The sequence below is a fragment of the Vipera berus genome, assembly GCF_964194415.1.
Source record: "Vipera berus genome assembly, chromosome: 5".
Classification (NCBI taxonomy): Eukaryota; Metazoa; Chordata; class Lepidosauria; order Squamata; family Viperidae; genus Vipera; species Vipera berus.
The window spans coordinates 2,040,684-2,062,663 of record NC_138207.1 but is presented as its reverse complement, the minus strand read 5'-3'; the positions used below and the strand labels follow the sequence as shown (position 1 = coordinate 2,062,663).

Here is a 21,980-nt window from a genome sequence, read left to right as displayed (position 1 = left end):
AGGGAGTACGCAAGCGCAATTACCGGCATACCCACAAAGACACACACCCTAGAGAGATTGATTTGGCACCGTTCTTCCGCTCGGGCTGGTAGGAACACACCAATCCCCTGGAGGGGCACAAAACACAGCCCAAATTATTGGATGACTCAAGAGACGCCTGCAAGGAGGCGAGGAGGAGGAGGGCGTGTGTGTGTGTGTGTGTGTGTGTGTGTGTGTGTGCTTTCAGCAGATCAAACCTTCAGATCTTGGTGTGGCTCACCCACCCCTTCCTCTGCCCCCACCCCGCTCCATCCCACAGTTTAATTTGCAAGGAGGGGGGGGGAAATAAACCTCCAGCGCCAGGCCGCAAATTTGGCTCCCAGCTGCGTTTTTCCTCCTCCCTCCCCACAATAACAGTGGCTTTCCTCTAAAGTGGCTGCTGCTGGGCGATTTGCATTTCAGTCAAGAATAAACACGTTTTTGGGCGCCTGGTCTGCCTGACCTAAACTTAGTTAGCAGGAGATCGGAAGAACCCGTCGCCTTTTTTGCAGGCCGGCTTTGCCCCCTCTGTGCCCTCTGCTCGCCCAGGAAAGGCACCCTAGCAAAGACAGTTGGGTATGTCTGGTTTAAGGGGTGACATGACAGCAGTCTCCCAATATTTGGGGGGCTGCCACACAGAAGAGGAGGGGGCTCCACCTGTTCTCCAAAGCCCCTGAAGTCAAGACAAGAAGCAACGGATGGAAACGAATCAAGGAGAGAAGCAACCTAGAACTAAGGAGAAACTTCCTGACAGTTAGAACAATTAACCAGTGGAACTGCCTGCCCCCAGAAGTTGTGAATGGTCCAACACTGGAGGCTTTGAAGAAGAGACTGGACAGCCATTTGTCCGAAATGGTATAGGGTTTCCTGCCTGAGCAGGGGGTTGGACTAGAAGACCTCCGAGGTCCCTTCCAGCTCTGTATTCTGTTAATTAATCAGTGGGATGACTTGCCTCCAGAAGGTACGGCTGCTCCATCTCTGGAGGCTTTCAAGAAGAGACTGGACAGCCACTTGTCTGAAATGGTACAGGTTTCCTGCCCAAGTAGTAGGCTGGACTAGAAGACCTCTAGGGTCCCTTCCAACTCTTGTCATTCTGTTATCTCCCATCCCCTGGATGGCCTCATCGCTCCGAGGATAAGACCATGGGCCCTTGTGGGCTGAACAAGGAGAGCAATTTCCCTGGACCTTTTCCTGAAATGTTTTTCCAATACCCGTGTGGGATCTCCAACGTAACGCGTGCGAACGACTGCTTTAAACTCAATGTAAGAGGCTTCCAACTTGATTATCAAGAAATTCGATCTTTGTCGCAGACTTGTTACAAGTCCGGAGTTTCTTACCTATCATCCCTGTCACATTTAAGGAGGGGTGGTTTGGGTTTGGTTTTTCATTTTAATTCCTTCGAATTTGCACTTTTTGTTTGACGAATCGATACGTAAAATGAAATGAATAAAAGAATCCCGACGCTGCCTTTCGAAGTGGCCTCTCACTCGTAACTATGGCTGCATCACTTGGCTGGCGTAAGCTCCAGAGCTGTGTTTCCCAACCTGGGTCACTTGAAAATGGGTGGACTTCAACTCCCAGAATACCCCAGCCAGCCAGGACTGGTTTTTTTTTAAATTGTTATTATTATCCTAGAGATTGCAGAGGAAGGGATTGCAAGAGAATAAGCAGGGCACAATTGGTATACACATCAAAAGGAATGCATTTGTGCAAGGGAATTCTGGCAGTTGAAGTCTACCCATCTTCAAGTGGCCAAGGTGGAGATACAGTATATTGCTCCAGACCATCTTTAAAGCAGGACTATCCCAGGAGGAGGTCCACCATCCCCTTGGAACTTCCCTCGGATCAAGATCTGTGCTCCCATTGGGAAAAATTATGGTTTGTAAGCTGACTCACTGGGAAAGGTTGAGGGCAAGAGAAGAACAGGACGACAGAGAATGAGGTGGCTGGATGGAGTCCCTGAAGCAGGAGGCCTGAGCTTAAATGGACTCCAGAAGATGGTGGAGGACAGGAAGGCCTGGAGGAACATTGTCCATGGGGTCATGATGGGTCGGACACGACTTCGCAGCTAACAACAACAACAAGCCACCCAGAGACATATGGGTGGCTATATAAATCATATATATGCTTTATATGGCCACTCAATCTATCTGGCCCTCTATCTATCTATCTATCTATCTATCTATCTATCTATCTATCTATCTATCTATCTATCTATCTATCTATCTATCTATCTATCTATCTATCTATCTATCCTATATATTATCTATCTCTCTCTCCCTCCCTCCCTCCCTCCCTCTATATATCTACATACCTACCTACCTCTATCTGTCTGTCTGTCCGTCCATCATATCATATCATAACATAACATAACATAACATAACATAACATAACATAACATAACATAACATAACATAACATAACATAACATAACATAACATAACATAACATAACATAACATAACATAACATAACATAACATAACATAACATAACATAACATAACATAACATAACAACATAACATAACATAACATAACATAACATGAAATAAGACAAAACTTGGATTTCCTAAGCAGCTGTGGCATCAGTCAAGCATTGGGCAAGTGCAGTCTATCTTAAACTCCCGCTGTGCTCTCAGCCTGCTGCCTGCAACTGTTAAGACAGGCCATTCTTGTCAGTTGTAAGAAATGCCCCCCTCCAGCAAAAAATTCAGATTTTTGAGTTAAAAAGGGGAGAGTGAGGTTATTTATGTTTTGCATCCTACAAGAAGGCTGGAGAGACCGTCGTTGTGGTTGTGTTCTTTGCAGGCAAAGGACTCGGATCTTTCCTTCCTGGCCTCCGGGAGAGTTAAAGGGACAGGCTGTTTATCTGGCACAGGCCAAATATTTCTGGTTGGCAGCCAGCTGACTCTGGAGCCCAGAAAGATGCCGCCTGCTTGGTGGCAGGGGGGGGGCTGGGGGTGGAAGAGCCGGAGGGAGGGGATGATTAGAACTGTAATTGTGCCTGCTTCCGACCCAACCTCTCCTCCCCACGGCTGGCCTGCCAGGGCGAGGGTGGGGGACACCTTTTGTGTGACACCATCCCTGCCCTCCCGGTGCCAACTTCTCTCCAGGACACAGAACAACACCCAAAAGGAAAGAAGGAGGGAGGGAGGGAGAGAGAGAGGGAGAGAGAGAGAGGGAGAGGGAGGGAGGGACAGAGGGATGGATGGATGGATGGATGGATGGATGGAGAAAAGAGAGGGAGGGAGGGAGGGAGGAAGGAAGGAAGGGAAAGAGGGAGGGAGGGGGGAGAGAGAGGGGGGAGGGAGGGAGGGTGAAAGAGAGAGAGTTGGCTCTCCTGAGGTCCTTTTTGGATCTGAACACCTTGTGTCAAAATAGGACACGTGTCTGTCATTTCTCATAAACCTCCCCAGATTGCTTCTGGTGAGGAGAACGAGAAGGAGAATAGGAGAAAGAGAAGGGGAAGGGGAAGAAGAATAGGAGGAGGAGAAAGAGAAGGAGGAGAATAGGAGAAAGAGAAGCAGAAGCAGAAGAAGAATAGGAGAAGGAGAAATAGAAGGAGAATAGGAGAAAGAAAAGGAGTAGGAGAAGGAGAAGAAGAATAGGAGAAGGAGAATAGGAGAAGGAGAATAGGAGAAAGAGAAGGAGTAGGAGAAGGAGAAGGAGAATAGGAGAAGGAGAATAGGAGAATAGGAGAAGGAGGAAGAGGAGGAGAAGAAGAGGAAGAGGAGGAGGGATGGTGGCAAAGGTTGAGAAGAAGGAGAAGAAAGAGAAGGATGATGGTGGAGAAGAAGGAGGAGGAGAATGGAAAGGGGTGATGATGGAGGAGAGGGAGAAACGGTGGGGCCGGTGGTGAAGAAGGAGAAGGGGGGATGGAGGCAACAATGGTGGGAAAGGAGAAGGAGGAGAAGGAATTGTGAGGGTGCAGGAGGAGGAAGAGGAGGAGCAGGAAAAGAACGATGAGGAGGCACAGGAGGAGGGAGGAAAAAAAGAAAAGGATGAAGTGGAATGGAGGCCACTCGGTGCCTTTTGATGCAGCAAGTCTGTTTGTGCACAGCAGGTCCAGGTGGGGAATTCTGGGAGTTGAAGTCCGCACATCTTAAAAGTTGCCAAGGTTGAGGAACACCTGGAGAAGAACACGGCAATGGAAGTCATCTGTTCTCGGCACCTTTAATCCAAATCTTGATTAATTCTCAGCTCCAACTGACTACCCGGCCTCCTGTTTAATTGGCCTCTTAAAGTTATGGGATGCGGTGGCTCAGTGGGTTAGGACGCTGAGCTTGTCGATCGGAAGGTCAGCAGTTTGGCGGGTCGAATCCCGAGTGCCGCGTAGCAGAGTGAGCGCCTGTTACTCGTCCCAGCTTCTGCCAACCTAGCAGTTCAAAAGCACGTAAAAAGGCAAGTAGAAGAATAGGGACCACTCCGGTGGGAAGGTAACAGCGTTCCGTGCGCCTTTGGCGTCTAGTCATGCCGGCCACATGACCACGGAGACGTCCTCGGACAAGCGCCGGCTCTTCGGCTTTGAAACGGAGATTTGAGCACCGGCCCCTAGAGTCGGAAACGACTAGCACGCGTGTGCGGGGGAACCTTTACCTTTACCTTTAAAGTTCCTTACCCCCAGAGGGATGTGGGTCTGTTTATTCCTCTGAAGCTTTGACCCAGCTAGTCACCAAAACCGGGTGCAGGACCACCCAACTCCATCCAGAATAATTCTTCTGAGTTTTTTTCCCCTCCTTCCTTCTTTCTCCTTTCTAAACCACATTTATTGTTCTCCGAAAAGAGGATAATTGCTAGAGAAAAGACAGGAGACATTTTCCAGCCAGGAGGATCCTTGGGGCTTAACAGTCAAGCATTCTTGGCTCAGTCTTGTTCTTGGGTTGACCACATTCAGAAGCCTGAAGTTGCCCACAACAAATGGTCGGTGCTTTTTCAAAGAGCGAAGCAACAGGCTGGTCCACTTGCCCTTCTCCAAATCCTTGGAGGCCTTCATCCCAGTTGTGCTGAACTGCAGCCAAGCTGGCTCTCGCAACTTCTGACATGTTCTCCAGATGTTCCTTCATCTCATCCTCAGCCATGGGTCAAACTGGAGCCAGTCGTCTTTTGTTCTCTCCGTCTTCCTCTCTCTCCTTCTCTTCAAAAAAAAGAGAAGGAGAGAGAGGACCAGCGAGGAGGATTTGCTCCAGTTTGATGGCGAGATGAAGGAACATCTGGAGAACGTGGGAGACGCTACCCAAGGCGGGTCAAATAGGCTAGGCTTTGCCGTTCACTGCGGAAGGAGGTTGAGGCTGGCAATGACCGAGAAGAGAATGAAGTTTTTCTTTTTTTTATTCCATCCTCGGGAGTGGAGAGAGTGCAGAGAAAGGGATTGCAAGAGAATAAGCAGGCCACAAGGGGGGATATACGAGTTGCACTTGTTTTGTGACCTTTTTGCCACGGCCACTAAGCAAACCACATAGTCACTAAGTGGATCCATTTCCCCTCCCTTCCCCCCAATGACTTTGCTTGCTGGAAGCTTCCTAACAAGGTCGCAAAAGGGGATCACGAGACCCCCCCCGGGATGCTGCCACCGTCAGAAATACACGCTGCTTTGCAAGCGCCCCGGTTTTGACCGCGGGGATGCAGTGACGGTCACAAGCGCGAGGACTAGTCATAAGCTGCCTTTTTCAGCGCCGTTGTCACTTCGAACAGTCCTTAAACAAATGGTTTTGTAGAAGTAATCTGCAGAACGTTTCATCTCTCCGAGGAAGAGCGCACATCCAAGAAATGTTTCCAAGTGGGACACGGAGACACAGACTCACCCCCCAATTCTAATCCCACCCAGGAAGGTGGGGGCTACAATTTCCCCCTCTTCTGCTATCTGCAATTTAATGGACCTTCAGTGGAGGGCCCCAGTTGGTTGAGATCTTTCTCTCTCTGCAGAGAAAACGCTTTGTTTTTCCTCTCTCGAAAGCCAGGTGCTGCTTTGAATGGGGAAAGAAAGAAAGGAAAAAAACAACGCAGGACTTAAATCTGTTTATTATTTCTCTTCTTTCCTTTCTTTCTCCTCCTCCTCCTCCTCCTCTTCTGCTTTCTCTGCCCCCCCACCCCGAGTTTGGAACTGTGTTTATTATTATGTCTTTAGGAAAGAACAGAAAGATTTTCTTTTTTTAAAAAAAAGAGAGAGAGAGGAGGATTTATTGGATTGGCAATACGTTGGTTTGGCCCAGCCTGAATCTTGGCATCCTTTGGAAGGGTGTTTGTGCGGCTTTTTAATAATTACATTTGAAATGGGAAACCTCATCATTTCACTGAGCAGGGAACGGACACCTCATCTCATCTGTCTCTCCGGGAAGATTAGAGTCTCGAAAGAAGAATTCCAAGCCCCAGCAGCCCTTGTTTTGAACATCTGTCCAACGTGCATTCCTCGACTTACGGCCACAGTTAAGGAGGGAATTTCCGCGGTGAATGGTGACCGCGATCGGGGACCGGAATTTCCATGGTTAAGCAAAGGCGATTCTTAATAAAGGAATCGGGCCCGGTTTTTACGACATTGTCTGCCATGGTTGTTAAGCGAATTGCAGGGTCGTTAAGCGAAGCGGGCTTGCCTCATTGACTTGGCTGGTCGGAAGCCGGGCTAGGAAGGTCGCAAAGATTGATCACGTGATTCCAGGCGTAAGTGTGCAAACTGACCATGAGTCACATTTTTAAGTGCTCTTAAGAAGAGAAGAGAAAAGAAGAGAATCAATAGAGAATATAGAAGAGGAATGAAGAGAAGAGAAGAGAAGAGAAGAGAAGAGAAGAGAAGAGAAGAGAAGAGAAGAGAAGAGAAGAGAAGAGAAGAGAATCAATAGAGAATATAGAAGAGGATTGAAGAGAAGAGAAGAGAAGAGAAGAGAAGAGAAGAGAAGAGAAGAGAAGAGAAGAGAAGAGAAGAGAAGAGGAATGAAGAGAAGAGAAGAGAAGAGAATCAATAGAGAATATAGAAGAGGAATGAAGAGAAGAGAAGAGAAGAGAAGAGAAGAGAAGAGAAGAGAAGAGAAGAGAAGAGAAGAGAAGAGAAGAGAATCAATAGAGAATATAGAAGAGGAATGAAGAGAAGAGAAGAGAAGAGAAGAGAAGAGAAGAGAAGAGGAATGAAGAGAAGAGAAGAGAATCAATAGAGAATATAGAAGAGGAATGAAGAGAAGAGAAGAGAAGAGAAGAGAAGAGAAGAGAAGAGAAGAGAAGAGAAGAGAATCAATAGAGAATATAGAAGAGGATTGAAGAGAAGAGAAGAGAAGAGAAGAGAAGAGAAGAGAAGAGAAGAGAAGAGGAATGAAGAGAAGAGAAGAGAAGAGAATCAATAGAGAATATAGAAGAGGAATGAAGAGAAGAGAAGAGAAGAGAAGAGAAGAGAATCAATAGAGAATATAGAAGAGGATTGAAGAGAAGAGAAGAGAAGAGAAGAGAAGAGAAGAGAAGAGAAGAGAAGAGAAGAGAAGAGGAATGAAGAGAAGAGAAGAGAATCAATACAGTAGAGAATATAGAAGAGGATTGAAGAGAAGAGAAGAGAAGAGAAGAGAAGAGAAGAGAAGAGAAGAGAAGAGAAGAGAAGAGGAATGAAGAGAAGAGAAGAGAATCAATAGAGAATATAGAAGAGGATTGAAGAGAAGAGAAGAGAAGAGAAGAGAAGAGGAATGAAGAGAAGAGAAGAGAAGAGAATCAATAGAGAATATAGAAGAGGATTGAAGAGAAGAGAAGAGAAGAGAAGAGAAGAGAAGAGAAGAGAAGAGAAGAGGAATGAAGAGAAGAGAAGAGAATCAATAGAGAATATAGAAGAGGAATGAAGAGAAGAGAAGAGAAGAGAAGAGAAGAGAAGAGAAGAGAAGAGAAGAGAAGAGAAGAGAAGAGGAATGAAGAGAAGAGAAGAGAATCAATAGAGAATATAGAAGAGGATTGAAGAGAAGAGAAGAGAAGAGAAGAGAAGAGGAATGAAGAGAAGAGAAGAGAATCAATAGAGAATATAGAAGAGGAATGAAGAGAAGAGAAGAGAAGAGAAGAGAAGAGAAGAGAAGAGAAGAGGAATGAAGAGAAGAGAAGAGAAGAGAATCAATAGAGAATATAGAAGAGGAATGAAGAGAAGAGAAGAGAAGAGAAGAGAAGAGAAGAGAAGAGAAGAGAAGAGAAGAGAAGAGAAGAGAAGAGAATCAATAGAGAATATAGAAGAGGATTGAAGAGAAGAGAAGAGAAGAGAAGAGAAGAGAAGAGAAGAGAAGAGAAGAGAAGAGGAATGAAGAGAAGAGAAGAGAATCAATACAGTAGAGAATATAGAAGAGGATTGAAGAGAAGAGAAGAGAAGAGAAGAGAAGAGGAATGAAGAGAAGAGAAGAGAATCAATAGAGAATATAGAAGAGGATTGAAGAGAAGAGAAGAGAAGAGAAGAGAAGAGAAGAGAAGAGAAGAGAAGAGGAATGAAGAGAAGAGAAGAGAAGAGAATCAATAGAGAATATAGAAGAGGATTGAAGAGAAGAGAAGAGAAGAGAAGAGAAGAGAAGAGAAGAGGAATGAAGAGAAGAGAAGAGAATCAATAGAGAATATAGAAGAGGAATGAAGAGAAGAGAAGAGAAGAGAAGAGAAGAGAAGAGGAATGAAGAGAAGAGAAGAGAATCAATAGAGAATATAGAAGAGGATTGAAGAGAAGAGAAGAGAAGAGAAGAGAAGAGGAATGAAGAGAAGAGAAGAGAAGAGAAGAGAAGAGAAGAGAAGAGAAGAGAAGAGAAGAGAAGAGAATCAATAGAGAATATAGAAGAGGATTGAAGAGAAGAGAAGAGAAGAGAAGAGAAGAGAAGAGAAGAGAAGAGAAGAGGAATGAAGAGAAGAGAAGAGAAGAGAATCAATAGAGAATATAGAAGAGGAATGAAGAGAAGAGAAGAGAAGAGAAGAGAAGAGAAGAGAAGAGAAGAGAAGAGAAGAGAAGAGAAGAGAAGAGAATCAATAGAGAATATAGAAGAGGAATGAAGAGAAGAGAAGAGAAGAGAAGAGAAGAGGAGAAGAGAAAATGAAGAGAAGAGAAAGAATAGAAAATGAAGAGAAGAGAAAGAATAGAAAATGAAGAGAAGAGAAGAGAAGAAAGAATAGAAAATGAAGAGAAGAGAAGAGAAGAATAGAAAATGAATGGAAGAGAAGAGAAGAGAAGAAAGAATAGAAAATGAAGAGAAGAGAAGAAAGAATAGAAAATGAAGAGAAGAGAAGAGAAGAGAAGAGAAGAGAAGAGAAGAGAAGAGAAGAGAAGAGAAGAGAAGAATAGAAAATGAATGGAAGAGAAGAGAAGAGAAAAAAGAATAGAAACTGAAGAGAAGAGAAGAGAAGAGAAGAAAGAATAGAAAATGAATAGAAGAGAAGAGAAGAAAGAATAGAAAATGAATAGAAGAGAATGCAGAAGAGAAGAGGAGAGGAGAGGAGAAAACGCGGGATAGAATAGAAGAGAACTCGAACAGAACAGAACAGAACAGAATAGAATAACAGAGTTGGAAGGGACCTTGTAGGTCATCTAGTCCAACCCCCCGCCCAAACAGGAGACCCTCCACCGTTTCTGACAGTCCAATCTCTTCCTGAAAGCTTCCAGCGACGAAGCTCCCGCAACGTCTGAAGGCAAACTTTCCCGCTGGTTGGTCGTCCTCACTGTCAGAAAATGTCTCCTTATTTCTAGGTTGAATCTCTCCTCGATCAGTTTCCATCTGTTGCCGAAGGTCGCTAAGGGAGTGGTTGTAAGTCAAGGACCGGCTGCCCTCAAGGCGGCGTCCCCTTGTGCGCTGTGGGTTCCTGCCACAGACCCACCTGGGCTCTGCCGATCACTGGAGGTCTCCCAGTCCGTCCCCTGAATCGTTTCGGTCTTCAGGTCCTTCAGAAGATCCAGCGTGCATTGGCTGCGGCCTGTTTTGGAGCCATCCCTGGGTGGCGCCACCCAATGGGCTCTGCAGGCCTCCAATCGGGTCTTCTAAGGTGGCTTAGAGAAGGAGAGAAGCCGGGATGGGCGTTTGGCCTTGCTCAGTGCATCTGCGAAGCCTCCGAGGAGGAGACTAAGAGAATAATGGAGTTGGAAGGGACCTCGGAGGTCATCTAGTCCAGCCCCCTGCTCAGTCAGGAAACCCTATACCGTTTCAGACAAATGGCTGTCCAGTCTCTTCTTAAAAACTTCCAGTGTTGGAGCATTCTCCACTTCTGGAGGCAGGTTGTTCCACTGGTTAATTGTTCTCACTGTCAGGAAGTTTCTCCTTAGTTCTAGGTTCGCTCTCCCTCTGAGGAGCTTCCACCCATTGCCTCTCCTCTCTTCCTTGCTTCTTCCCTCCCTCCCTCCCTCCCTCCCTCCCTCCCTTTTATCCGTCCTTTGTTCTTTTCCCTTCTTCCTTCCTTCCTCCCTCTTCCTCTCTACTCCTCCCTCTATCTCTCCCTTTCTTCTGTGCTTCCTCCCTCCCTCCTTTTCTCTCTCCCTTCTTTTCCTCTCTTTACCCCTCCCTCCCCTCCCATCTTTCCTCCCTCTATCGCCTTTTCTTCTGTGCTTCCTCCCTCCTTCCTCCCTCCTTTCATGTTGCCATCCATCTTTTCCTTCTGCTTCCCCTTCCTTCCTACCTCCTCCCTCCCTCCCTCATCAATTCCTTCCTTCCTTCCTTCCTTCCTTCCTTTCTTTTTTCTTTTTTTCTTCCCTCCCTCCCTCATCAATTTCTTATCTCCTTCCTTCCTTCCTTCCTTCCTTCCTTCCTTCCTTCCTTCCTTCCTTCCCTCCTTCCCTCCCTCCCTCCCTCCCTCATCAATTTCTTATCTCCTTCCTTCCTTCCTTCCTTCCTTCCTTCCTTCCTTCCTTCCTTCCTTCCTTCCTTCCTTCCCTCCCTCCCTCCCTCCCTCCCTCCCTCCCTCCCTCCTTTAAGAATCATAGAATCCTAGGTCTGGAAGGGACCTTGGAGGTCTTCTAGTCCAACCCCCTGCACACATAGGAGAGCCTACGCCATTTCAGACAAAGGCTTGTCCAATCCCTTGTTAAAGGCTTCCAGCGATGGAGCAGCCACAACGTCTTGAGGGAAGTCGTTCCACCGGTCCATTCTTCTCACTGTCCCTGAGCACCCACAACGTCTGGAGGCCAGCACCGTCATGGAGCCGGGGTTCCTGAAGGAAGGAGAGAGGTCCCATCTTCAAGGAAGAGGTGGGAGAGGTGGAGAGCCAGAAGGATGCCCAAGGCTGTTGGTGGTGCAACCAGCTTGCAAGGCCTTGGGGCCGAGGACGGGGGACGTCTTTGCACCTCCCTGCATTGTGTAGGATGGGAGGACCTTGGCGTTCTTCACCTTCCCTTGTGCAATTGAATTGTCTTCTCCCTGCCCTGAGGGTTATTTCCTGGAGAACGTCCAGACAAGAGGTTTGTGGTGCTTCTCATCTTGACTCATCCATGGGATCGTTCTTCCAGGAGCTCAGGCCTCACCCTTGGGAAGTGTTCAACCTTCTCATGTTCTCCAACCATTTTCGAGGCCCACAATACCTTCCCTCCATGCCTAGGTACCGTGACCTTCAAAACCTTCCCCCATTTAGGAATTCCTTCCCTACCTGGATCGCCATGCGCTCCATCACTGGAGGCTTTTAAGAAGGCATTGCACAGCCATTCTTCCAGAATGCTGTCGGGCCTGCTGGTTGAGCAAGGGGTTGGACTGGAAGACCTCCCAGGTCCCTTCCAACTCTGTTATTCTCTATTCTGTATATCCGGGCTCTTGGTTCTTCTGGAGAATCTGGATGCTTGTCCCATCTAAAGGAGTCTCTCCTTTGGGACAGGCTAGAAACACCCCTTCACCCATAACAGTGTTCCTCAAGGCTTGGTGGAGCAGTGGGCTGATGCCTCCTTAAGTAACACCAGCTGCCTGCAATTAGTGCAGGTTCGAGTCCCACCAGGCTCAAGGTTGACTCAGCCTTCCATCCTTCCGAGGTAGGTAAAATGAGGACCCAGATTGTTGGGGGCAATAAGCTGACTTTGTAATAATGCCGCTTGGGGGGGGGGCGAAAGCCCTAATAAACAGGCATATACATAGAATGAAGGCTATTGCTAAGCACATTGGTTTGTGCTTAGATTGTAAGCCGCCCTGAGTCTTTGGAGAAGGGCGGGATATAAATGGGATTAAAATAAAATAAAAAATAAACTTGAAGATGGGTGGACTTCAACTCCCAGAATACCCCCGGGTAGCATGGTGGCTGAGGAACTCTGAAGTCCATCCATGCTGGCTGAGGAATTCTAGGAGTTGAAGTCCTCCCATGCTGGCTGAGAACTCTGGGAGATGAAGTCCACAGATGGTGGCTAAGGAACTCTGAAAATTGAAGCCTACACATGTTCACTGAAGGATTCTGGGAGTTGAAGTCCATACGTTGATTGGGGAATTCTGGGAGTTGAAGTCCACACATTGACTGGGGAATTCTGGGAGATGAAGTTCACACGTTGATTGGGGAATTCTGGGAGATGAAGCCCATGCGTTGATTGGGGAATTCTGGGAGATGAAGCCCACACGTTGATTGGGGAATTCTGGGAGATGAAGTCCATGCGTTGATTGGGGAATTCTGGGAGTTGGACTCCATAGATGGATGGTGGCCAAGGAACTCTGGGAGTTGAAGTCCACACATGCTTGCTGAGGAATTCTGGGAGTTGAAGTCCACAGGTGGTGGCTGAGGAATTCTGAGAGTTGAAATCCTCGCATCTTCAAGTTGCCAAAGTTGAGGAACATTGAACCCAAATGTTTTGCTTTCTAGGAGGAACGGGGAAGGCCTGAGGATCTTCTGGGACACTCAGCAAGAGCCAAACTTCCTCGCCCGCTGGAACCCATGGTCCACCAACATGCCGTACACCACATTCACGGAGCACCCGGTCAAAAATGGCTGCCCGAGGCTTAGCCCCATCTGTCAGGTGGGTCAACGAAAGACCACCCCTCAAAACGGGAGTGGTGGGGACGAGGTTGCGAGGAGGCGGGTGAGTTTGAGAGGCTGAATTCTCCCGGAGTGGCTGCATTCACACAAGATACTGGAAGTGGTCACGGATGAACCCATTTCCCTTTGTTTGCAAAATAGATGGGAAGTTCTTATTGGGGCCTTGCATGCCCCAATAAGCCAGGAAAAAGCCAACCACGGTTAATGGACGCTGTTTGAAACGTGGCTCAGATTTCCCAAGATTTCCCAAGAGCCTTGGTGGAGCAGTGGGCTGATGCCTCCTTAAGTAACACCAGCTGCCTGCAATTAGTGCAGGTTCGAGTCCCACCAGGCTCAAGGTTGACTCAGCCTTCCATCCTTCCGAGGTAGGTAAAATGAGGACCCAGATTGTTGGGGGCAATTAAGCTGACTTTGTAATAATGCCGCTTGGGGGTGTGTGTGAAAGCCCTAATAAGCAGGCATATACATAGAGTGAAGGCTACTGCTAAGCTTGTAAGCCGCCCTGAGTCTTCGGAGAAGGGCGGGATATAAATGTAATAAAAATAAAATAAAATAAAATAAAATAAACAAACCAGCCCACTTGGGATTCCAGGAACAGAGTTTTATTTGGAGAAAGCTTTTGCAAAAGCTGGCGGACTTAACTCACCCGGGAGAAAAAGCCACATCCACAATTTGGAAAAGCATCTATTTATAATCTCTCACAAAGCTGGTTTTCCCCTCCCTCCCTCCCCACACACCAACCATGGTCTATTGCAAGGATACATCTGCTGGGTCTCTCCTTGACCTGGTTAAGGCTGATGTGGGACCACTTAACCCTAAAAAGTAGACAAGCATGGTTAGCTAGCATGGATGCGTTCGTGCATCCTGCTCAATCTAGTATCCGTAAAGGCAGAATGACGGAGTTGGGAGGGACCTGGGAAGTCATCTAGTCCAACCCCCCCTCCCCCTGCTCAGGCATGAAACCCTATACCCATTTCAGACAAATGACTGTCCGGTCTCTTCTTAACAACTTCCAGTGTTGGAGCATTCACCGCTTCTGGAGACCTGTGTGTCCTGAATTCACCCCGTCACTCCACCACAAGCTAACCCATCAAGTAGAAACTAATTTAGATTAGGTAAAGGTAAAGGTTCCCCCGCACGTGCGTGCTAGTCGTTTCCGACTCTAGGGGCCGGTGCTCATCTCCGTTTCAAAGCCGAAGAGCCAGCGCTTGTCCGAGGATGTCTCCGTGGTCATGTGGCCGGCATGACTAGACGCCAAAGGCGCACGGAGCGCTGTTACCTTCCCACCGTAGTGGTCCCTGTTTTTCTACTTGCATTTTTATGTGCTTTCGAACTGCTAGGTTGGCAGAAGCTGGGACGAGTAACAGGCGCTCACTCTGTTACGCGGCACTTGGGAATTCGACCCGCCAAACTGCCGATCTTCTGATCGACAAGCTCAGCGTCCTAACCCACTGAGCCACCGTGTCCCTCTTGAGCCACCGCATCCCTCTAGATTAGGTAATAGTACCCTAATTTAGCAAGCCGTACGTTTCCCTGACCTAGTTCAAATATTTCGCAGGAACACCACCGATGGGTGTTCAGCTCGGAATCTGCACTGACCCTGTGCAGAACTTTTAAAAAAAATAAACATTGGGTGGGATTCTTCCATCTTCCGCTTTAAGAAGAGGCTGGGCAGCCATTTTGCCTGGAGCGGTCGAGCAAGGGGGCTGGACTAGAGGACCTCCAAGGTCCCTTCCAGACCCAGGACTCTATGTTTTTCTGTAGCCCATAGGCCTTTGAAAAAGCAGCCATTTTACCCGTTTGTTTTTCCAACGCAACGCTGCCCAGAGAAGAAAAAAACAAACCTTTGCTGAACAAAAAGAAAATCCGCCTCTGATTATTATGGTCCGACCGTTTTAATTTTCACTTAATGGTCCCGTTTTTTGTTTTTAATGGTTTTGCCATCTGAGCTCCAGTGTCGTGTTGTGGATGCTTTATTTTGGAAACCGCTGAGAATCACCGGATCCTGACGGGTTAGAAGCCCAATAAATAAATAAACGAATAAATAAATAACAGAGAAAGCTGAGCTGAGCCGAGGAAGAAAGGAACTGGGGACAATCTGCCAAAAAACAGAGAAAAAGCAGAGAAAGTAGCCAAAAGCTGTAAGTCCTTGACTTACGTCCCCAACTCAGCCCATAAGTTCCGTTGCTAAGCAAAACGGTGGTTTAGCCAGTTTTGCCCCTATTTACGACCTTTCTTGACATGGTTGCTAAGTGAATCAGTGCAGTTGTTAAGGGAGTAACACGGTCATTAAGCGAATCCGGCTTCCCCTCAACTGACTTTGCTTGTCGGAAGGTCGCAAAAGGGGATCACGTGACACCCCCCCCCCGGGAGACACTGTGCGACCGTCATAAATACAAGTCAGATGCCAAAGAGCCGAATGTTGATCACGTGACCACGGGGATGCTGCAACGGTCATTAAATGTGAACGCTGGGTCATAAGTCACTTTTTACAAGGCGGTTTTAACTTGAAACGGTCACTAAACAAACCATCGTAAGTCGAGAACTGCCTGTCATGCTAAGTAAGCTTAGCGTGTTCTGTGAATGGCTGCTGCTAGATCCTTTGTCCCTACACGGACCAAGCATGTGGGTTGGTTTGCTTCTTGAACTTACCTGCCTCCTGGTTACAATATTCCGTAAACATGCCATGCAAAACATTAGGACAGAGACCTTAAATTTAAAACTCAGTTAAAATTAATAAATAGACTAGACTAGACTAGACTAGACTAGACTAGACTAGACTAGAATAGAATAGAATAGAATAGAATTACAAATAGAATAGAATTAAAAATAGAATAGAATAGAATAGAAATTAGAATAGAACAGAAATTAAAATAGAATTAGAACTGAAGAACAGAACAGAATAGAATAGAAATTATAGAATAGAATAGACTAGACTAGACTAGACTAGAATAGACTAGACTAGACTAGAATAGAATAGAATAGAATAGAATAGAATTAAAAATAAAATAGAATAGAATAGAAATTAGAATAGAACAGAAATTAAAATAGAATTAGAACTGAAGAACAGAACAGAATAGAATAGAAATTAGAATAGACTAGACTAGACTAGAATAGAATAGAATAGAATAGAATAGAATAGAATTAAAAATAGAATAGAATAGAATAGAAATTAGAATAGAACAGAAATTAAAATAGAATTAGAACTGAAGAACAGAACAGAATAGAATAGAATTAAAAATAGAACAGAATAGAATAGAAATTAGAATAGAACAGAAATTAAAATAGAATTAGAACTGAAGAACAGAACAGAATAGAATAGAATAGAATAGAATAGAATAGAATAGAATAGAATAGAATAGAATAGAATAGAATAGAATAGAATAGAATAGAGCTGGAAGGGACCTTGGAGGTCATCTAGTCCAACCCCCTGCTCAGGCAGGAAACCCCCATACCATTTCAGACATATGGCTGTCCAGTCTCTTCTTAAAAACCTCCGTTGTTGGAGCATTCACCGCTTCTGGAGGCCATGAGTTCCACCGATGAACTGTTCCAATTAAAACAGTGGCATCCTTGCGCCCGTGCGTGAAAGGAGCGTGCAAGCTGGAAGGGGGTCACCGTGGCTCAGCTGTCAAGTGTTTCGCTCCATTTCCATCCAGAGAGACCCCAGCCCCTTCCTTCCTCCCCTCCCCATCTGCGCCCTCCCCTCCCTCTCTCTCTGTCCTCAAGATCTGGGCTGCTTTCCAGATTTCCATGGCCGTCGTTGTGGTGTAACCCAACCCCTTTGTGTTCCTAGCGTGGGGAGGATGTTTTAGTGCATTCGATCTGCCCCAAGCTGCTTTGAATGCCGAGCATGAAAAATATCCTTTGCATGCGAGAGACGTGTTCGCAAGTGTTTGGCATCAACACCCTCTTGCTCTTGCCCCCCCACCAACCCACCCCCAATTCAGGGAGGGTCCCAGCTGTGTTGCAATGGAGAGGTGGCTGAAGGACACCGCTAGATCCCTCGGGACCCGCTCGTATGGAGGGATCCGGTTCCTGGGCTTATTTGTCGGAGATGTTCTTGGAAGCAAGATCTCCTGCTCCGTTCCTCCACCTACAGAAGAAGTCCTCAAGTTACGACTGTTCGTTTAGCGACCGTTCCAAGTTTGCAACAGCACTTTAAAAAAAAGGCACTTAGGTCCGTTTTCTCACACTTGCAGCCAGGGCAGCATCCCCGGGGTCGTGTGGTCAAAATTCAGATGCTTGGCAACTAATAACAGAATCGCAGAGTTGGAAGGGACCTTGGAGGTCATCTACTCCAACCCCCAGCTCAAGCAGGAGACCCTAGACCACTTCAGACAAGTGGCTGATTCTTCTTAAATGCCTTTTTGGAAGGAAGGAAGGAAGGAAGGAAGGAAGGAAGGAAGGAAGGAAGGAAGGAAGGAAGGAAGGAAGGAAGGAAGGAAGGAAGGAAGGAAGGAAGGAAGGACAGAGAGGGAGGGAGGGAGGATAAAGAGAGAACAGGGAGGGAGGGAGGATTGAAGGAAGGAAGGATGGAAAGAGAGGAAGGAAGGAAGGAAGGAAGGAAGGAAGGAAGGAAGGAAGGAAGGACAGAGAGGGAGGGAGGGAGGATAAAGAGAGAACAGGGAGGGAGGGAGGATTGAAGGAAGGAAGGATGGAAAGAGAGGAAGGAAGGAAGGAAGGAAGGAAGGAAGGAAGGAAGGAAGGAAGGAAGGAAGGAAGGAAGGAAGGACAGAGAGGGAGGGAGGATAAAGAGAGAACAGGGAGGGAGGGAGGATTGAAGGAAGGAAGGATGGAAAGAGAGGAAGGAAGGAAGGAAGGAAGGAAGGAAGGAAGGAAGGAAAGGAGGGAGGGAGGGAGGGAGGAAGGAAGGAAGGAAGGAAGGAGGGAGAACAGAGTAACAGAATAACAGAGTTGGAAGGGACCTTCAGAGGTCATCTAGTTCAACCCCTGCTCCAGGCAGGAATGTCACTAAATCGTCCGTGATGGAAGGTCATCCAGTTCCCGGTTTACCACTCCTGAACTCTGAATCCATCTGGCTTCTTCAGTGACTTTGCTTGTCGGAAGGTCGCAAAAAGGGATCACGTGACCTCGGGACACTGCGACCGTCATAAACACGAGTCAGTTGCCGAGTGGTTGAATTGTGATCAGTGTGAACACTTGGGGATGCCGTAAGAGTCGTAAGTGTGAAAAAAAGCTCATAAATCCCTGTTTTAAGTGCCTTTGTAAGTTTCAATGGTCACTAAAGGATTCGTCGTAACTTGAGGACTACCTGTACTTCAATAAGACTTTGGGAAAAAAAGTCTTACTTAATTATCTAAAATGATAATCACTCGTTTTCTTTATATTTTGTTCCTTTTTCCTTTTTTTCCCCTGTTCCGTATTGTGTCTTCTTAATATTTTTTTAGCTCGCATTATTTTTAGTTTTGCAGTTTTAAACTTCAGTAACAATGATTTAAAAAAAAAACAATGACAATCTATCTTTTCTAATTATCCAAAATAATAATTACCTTTCTTTTATATTTTATCTCTTCTCCTCTTTTCTTCTTTTTTTTTTATACATCTTTCAGGGTTTTTATTTTGGGTTGTTGTTGTTTTTGCATTTTTAAACTCCAGTACAAATCATGATTAAAAATGATCCTCTTATTTAATTATCTAAATGATAAAATGAAAATTACCTTCTTGGTTTATATTCTCTTTTTTCTCTTGGTGTTTTTTTTTAGTTTGTACTAGTTTTTTCATCTTTCCATTTTTAAACTCCAGTAAAAACTATTTAAAAAAAAAAAGCAATTGCTGTTGTTGTTGTTGTTGTTAGACCCCGTGGACCACGTTCCTCCAGGCCAGGGGTAGGCCACCGCGGCTCTTTTATGACTCATGGACTTCAACTCCCAGAATTCCTGAGTCAGCATAGCTGACTCAGGAATTCTGGGAGTTGAAGTCCATGAGTCATAAAAGAGCCGCGGTGGCCTACCCCTGCTCCAGGCCTTCCTGTCCTCCACCATCTTCTGGAGTCCATCTAGGCTCAGGCCTCCTGCTTCAGGGACTCCATCCAGCCACCTCGTTCTCCATCGTCCCCTTCTTCTCTTGCCCTCCACCTTTCCCAGCATTAGGCTCTTCTCCAGTGAGTCCTTCCTTTTCATTAGGTGGCCAAAGTATTTGAGTTTCCACTTCAGGATCTGGCCTTCTAAAGAGCAGTCAGGATTGATCTCCTCTAGGACTGACCGGTTTGATCGCCTTGCGGTCCAAGGGACTCGCAGGAGTCTTCTCCAGCACCAGAGTTCAAAGGCCTCAATTCTTTGGCACTCAGCCTTTCTTATGGTCCAACTTTCACTGCCATACATTGCAACTGGGAAGACCATAGCCTTGACTATACGCACTTTTGTTGACAGGGTGATGTCTCTGCTTTTTAGTCTGCTGTCTAGATTTGCCATGGCTTTCCTCCGAAGGAGCAAGCGTCTTTTAATTTCTTGGCTACAGTCCCCGTCTGCAGTGATCTTGGAGCCCAGGAAAATAAAATCTGTCACTACCTCCATTTCTTCCCCATCTGCTTGCCAGGAATTGAGAGGGCCGGATGTTTCCTTGATGTTGAGTTTCAAGCCAACTTTTGCACTCTGCTTCTTCACCCGCAACAAGAGGCTCTTTAGTTCCTCTTCACTTTCTGCCCTTAGAGTGTTAGCAATTGTTAATCTTATCCAATTCTCTAAAAAAAAACATTGCTTATTTCCTTTATGTTTTCTCTCTTCCCCTTTTTCCCCTCTCTGCATTGTTTCTTTTTGATACATTTTTTCAGTTGGCATTGCTTTTTACATTGCATTTTTAATAAAATAAATAAAAACCACAATTAAAAATAGGACAATTAATCCTGTCTGGGAAATATTGCAAGGAAGGGGGAAAATGATGGCTTCCCTTGCTTATCTTCAGGTTTCCACCTTCAAGGCTCAGCTGATTCAAGCCGTGCAGAACGCCCAAAGGATGGAGCCTGCGCCAGGCCGGAGTCCCCGAGTAGCTCTGGTGAGCGAGCCCATCTGCATTCAGACCTACATCGGGATGATGGCCTTTTTCGGAAACCAAAATAAACTGGGATATTGCCTTGCTCGGGGCAGCGTCGGCTTCTGATCTGGACCTTTTCCCTCCCTCCCTCTCTCCCTCCCTTCCTCCCTTCCTTCCTTCCTTCTTTCTTTCTTTCTTTCTTTCTTTCTTTCTTTCTTTCTTTCTCTCTTTCTCTCTTTCTCTCTCTCTTTCTTTCTTTCTTTCTTTCACCTCTCCCTTCCTTCCTCCCTCCCACCCTTCCTTCCTTCCTTTCTCCCTCTCTCTGTCTCCCTCCCTCCCTCCCTTTCTCTTTCTTTCTTTCTTTCTTTTCCTTCCTTCCTTCCTCCCTCCCTCCCTCTCTTTCTTTTTCTTTCTTTCTTTCTTTCTTTCTTTCTTTCTTTCTTTCTTTCTTTCTTTCTTTCTTTCTTTCTCTTTCTCTCTCCCTTCCTTACACCCTCCCTCCCTTCCTCCCACTTTCTTCCTCCCTCCCTCTTTCTTTCTTTTTCTTTTTCTTTCTTCTTTCTTTCTTTCTTTCTTTCTTTCTTTCTTTCTTTCTTTCTCTCTTTCTCTCTCTCTTTCTTTCTTTCTTTCTTTCACCTCTCCCTTCCTTCCTCCCTCCCACCCTTCCTTCTTTCCTTTCTCCCTCTCTCTGTCTCCCTCCCTCCCTCCCTTTCTCTTTCTTTCTTTCTTTCTTTTCCTTCCTTCCTTCCTTCCTCCCTCCCTCCCTCTCTTTCTTTTTCTTTCTTTCTTTCTTTCTTTCTTTCTTTCTTTCTTTCTTTCTTTCTTTCTTTCTTTCTTTCTTTCTTTCTTTCTTTCTTTCTTTCTTTCTTTCTCTTTCTCTCTCCCTTCCTTACACCCTCCCTCCCTTCCTCCCACTTTCTTCCTCCCTCCCTCTTTCTTTCTTTTTCTCTCTTTCTTTCTTTCTTTCTTTCTTTCTTTCTTTCTTTCTTTCTTTCTTCTTTTTATTTCTTTCTCTCTCACTTCCTTCCACCCTCCCTCCCTTCCTCCCTCTTTCTTTCTCTTTCCTTCCTTCCTTCCTTCCTTCCTTCCTTCCTTCCTTCCTTCCTTCCTTCCTTCCTTCCTTCCTTCCTTCCTTCCTTCCTTCCTCCCAAACCTGGTGGAATGAGATGTTGAAGAAAGAGAATTAGGTTACAGAGAGTCCTTGATTTATGACCACAATCGGGAGTGTGACCGACAGGGACGCTGTAGTGGTTATGGGTGAGAAGAACTGGTCCTTGGCCAACCTTCTTTCAGCATCACCATAACTCCAAATAGTCACTAAGCGAGTGTTTATAAGTTGAGGACTGCCTGCGGTCTCTCTGGCACCCCAAAATGTAGAGGGGTCCCAGACTCACCAACCTCCTTCAGAGTCTGGAGTTTGCAGGAATAAAACCAGAGAGTTTGGAACTTGGTGTCCAGATGCCCGTTGAGCTTTCTCTGACTGGCACACCAGCTTTGCCCACCAAAATATCAGATCTGGAACTGGCCGTTCCAGATGTTCCAAGTCCTCGATTTACAACCATTCCTGTAGTGACCATTTGAAGGTAAGGCGACATGCAAAGAAGGGACTGTTTGTAACTGTTTTTCCTACTTAACGACCATCACAGCATCCCTGCGGTCCACCTGGTTAAAATTTGGATGCCTGGCATCTGACTCGTATTTATGACACTTGCAGCATCCCCCGGGGGGGGTCATATGTTCCCCTTTTGCGACCTTCCGACAGGCAAAGTCAATGGGGAAGCCGGATCCACTTAGCAGCCGTGCGGCTAACTTCATGACTGCAGTGATTCGCCTTACAGCTGTAGCAAGAAAGGACGTAAAATGGAGCTACACTCACTTAACATCTCTCTCGCTTAGCAATGGAAATGTTGCGCGCCATTGTGCTTGTAAGCTGAGGACTGTTTGCAGCAATCCAATCTAGGCAACTTGGCTGGGGACAGCCACGCTCCTGACCTGAATGTGAGCCCACCGTCATGCCACGTGCTCTGAGTTCGAATGCTGTTCACCCCTGACACTTCA

The 21,980-nt window shown here is 46.2% G+C and overlaps 1 protein-coding gene across 1 annotated transcript in view; it reads left to right on the top strand.

Annotated features, from left to right (window-relative positions):
* TPRG1 (tumor protein p63 regulated 1) overlaps positions 1–20,078 on the top strand; it is a 38,866-nt gene extending 18,788 nt beyond the window's left edge. The window contains exons 5-6 of the mRNA XM_081329489.1: positions 12,756–12,909; positions 19,854–20,078. Coding sequence (XP_081185615.1) covers positions 12,756–12,909; positions 19,854–20,048 — 349 coding nt within the window. The 3' untranslated portion in view covers positions 20,049–20,078. The remainder of the gene's footprint in view (positions 1–12,755; positions 12,910–19,853) is intronic.
* The last annotated feature ends 1,902 nt before the right edge of the window (positions 20,079–21,980 follow it).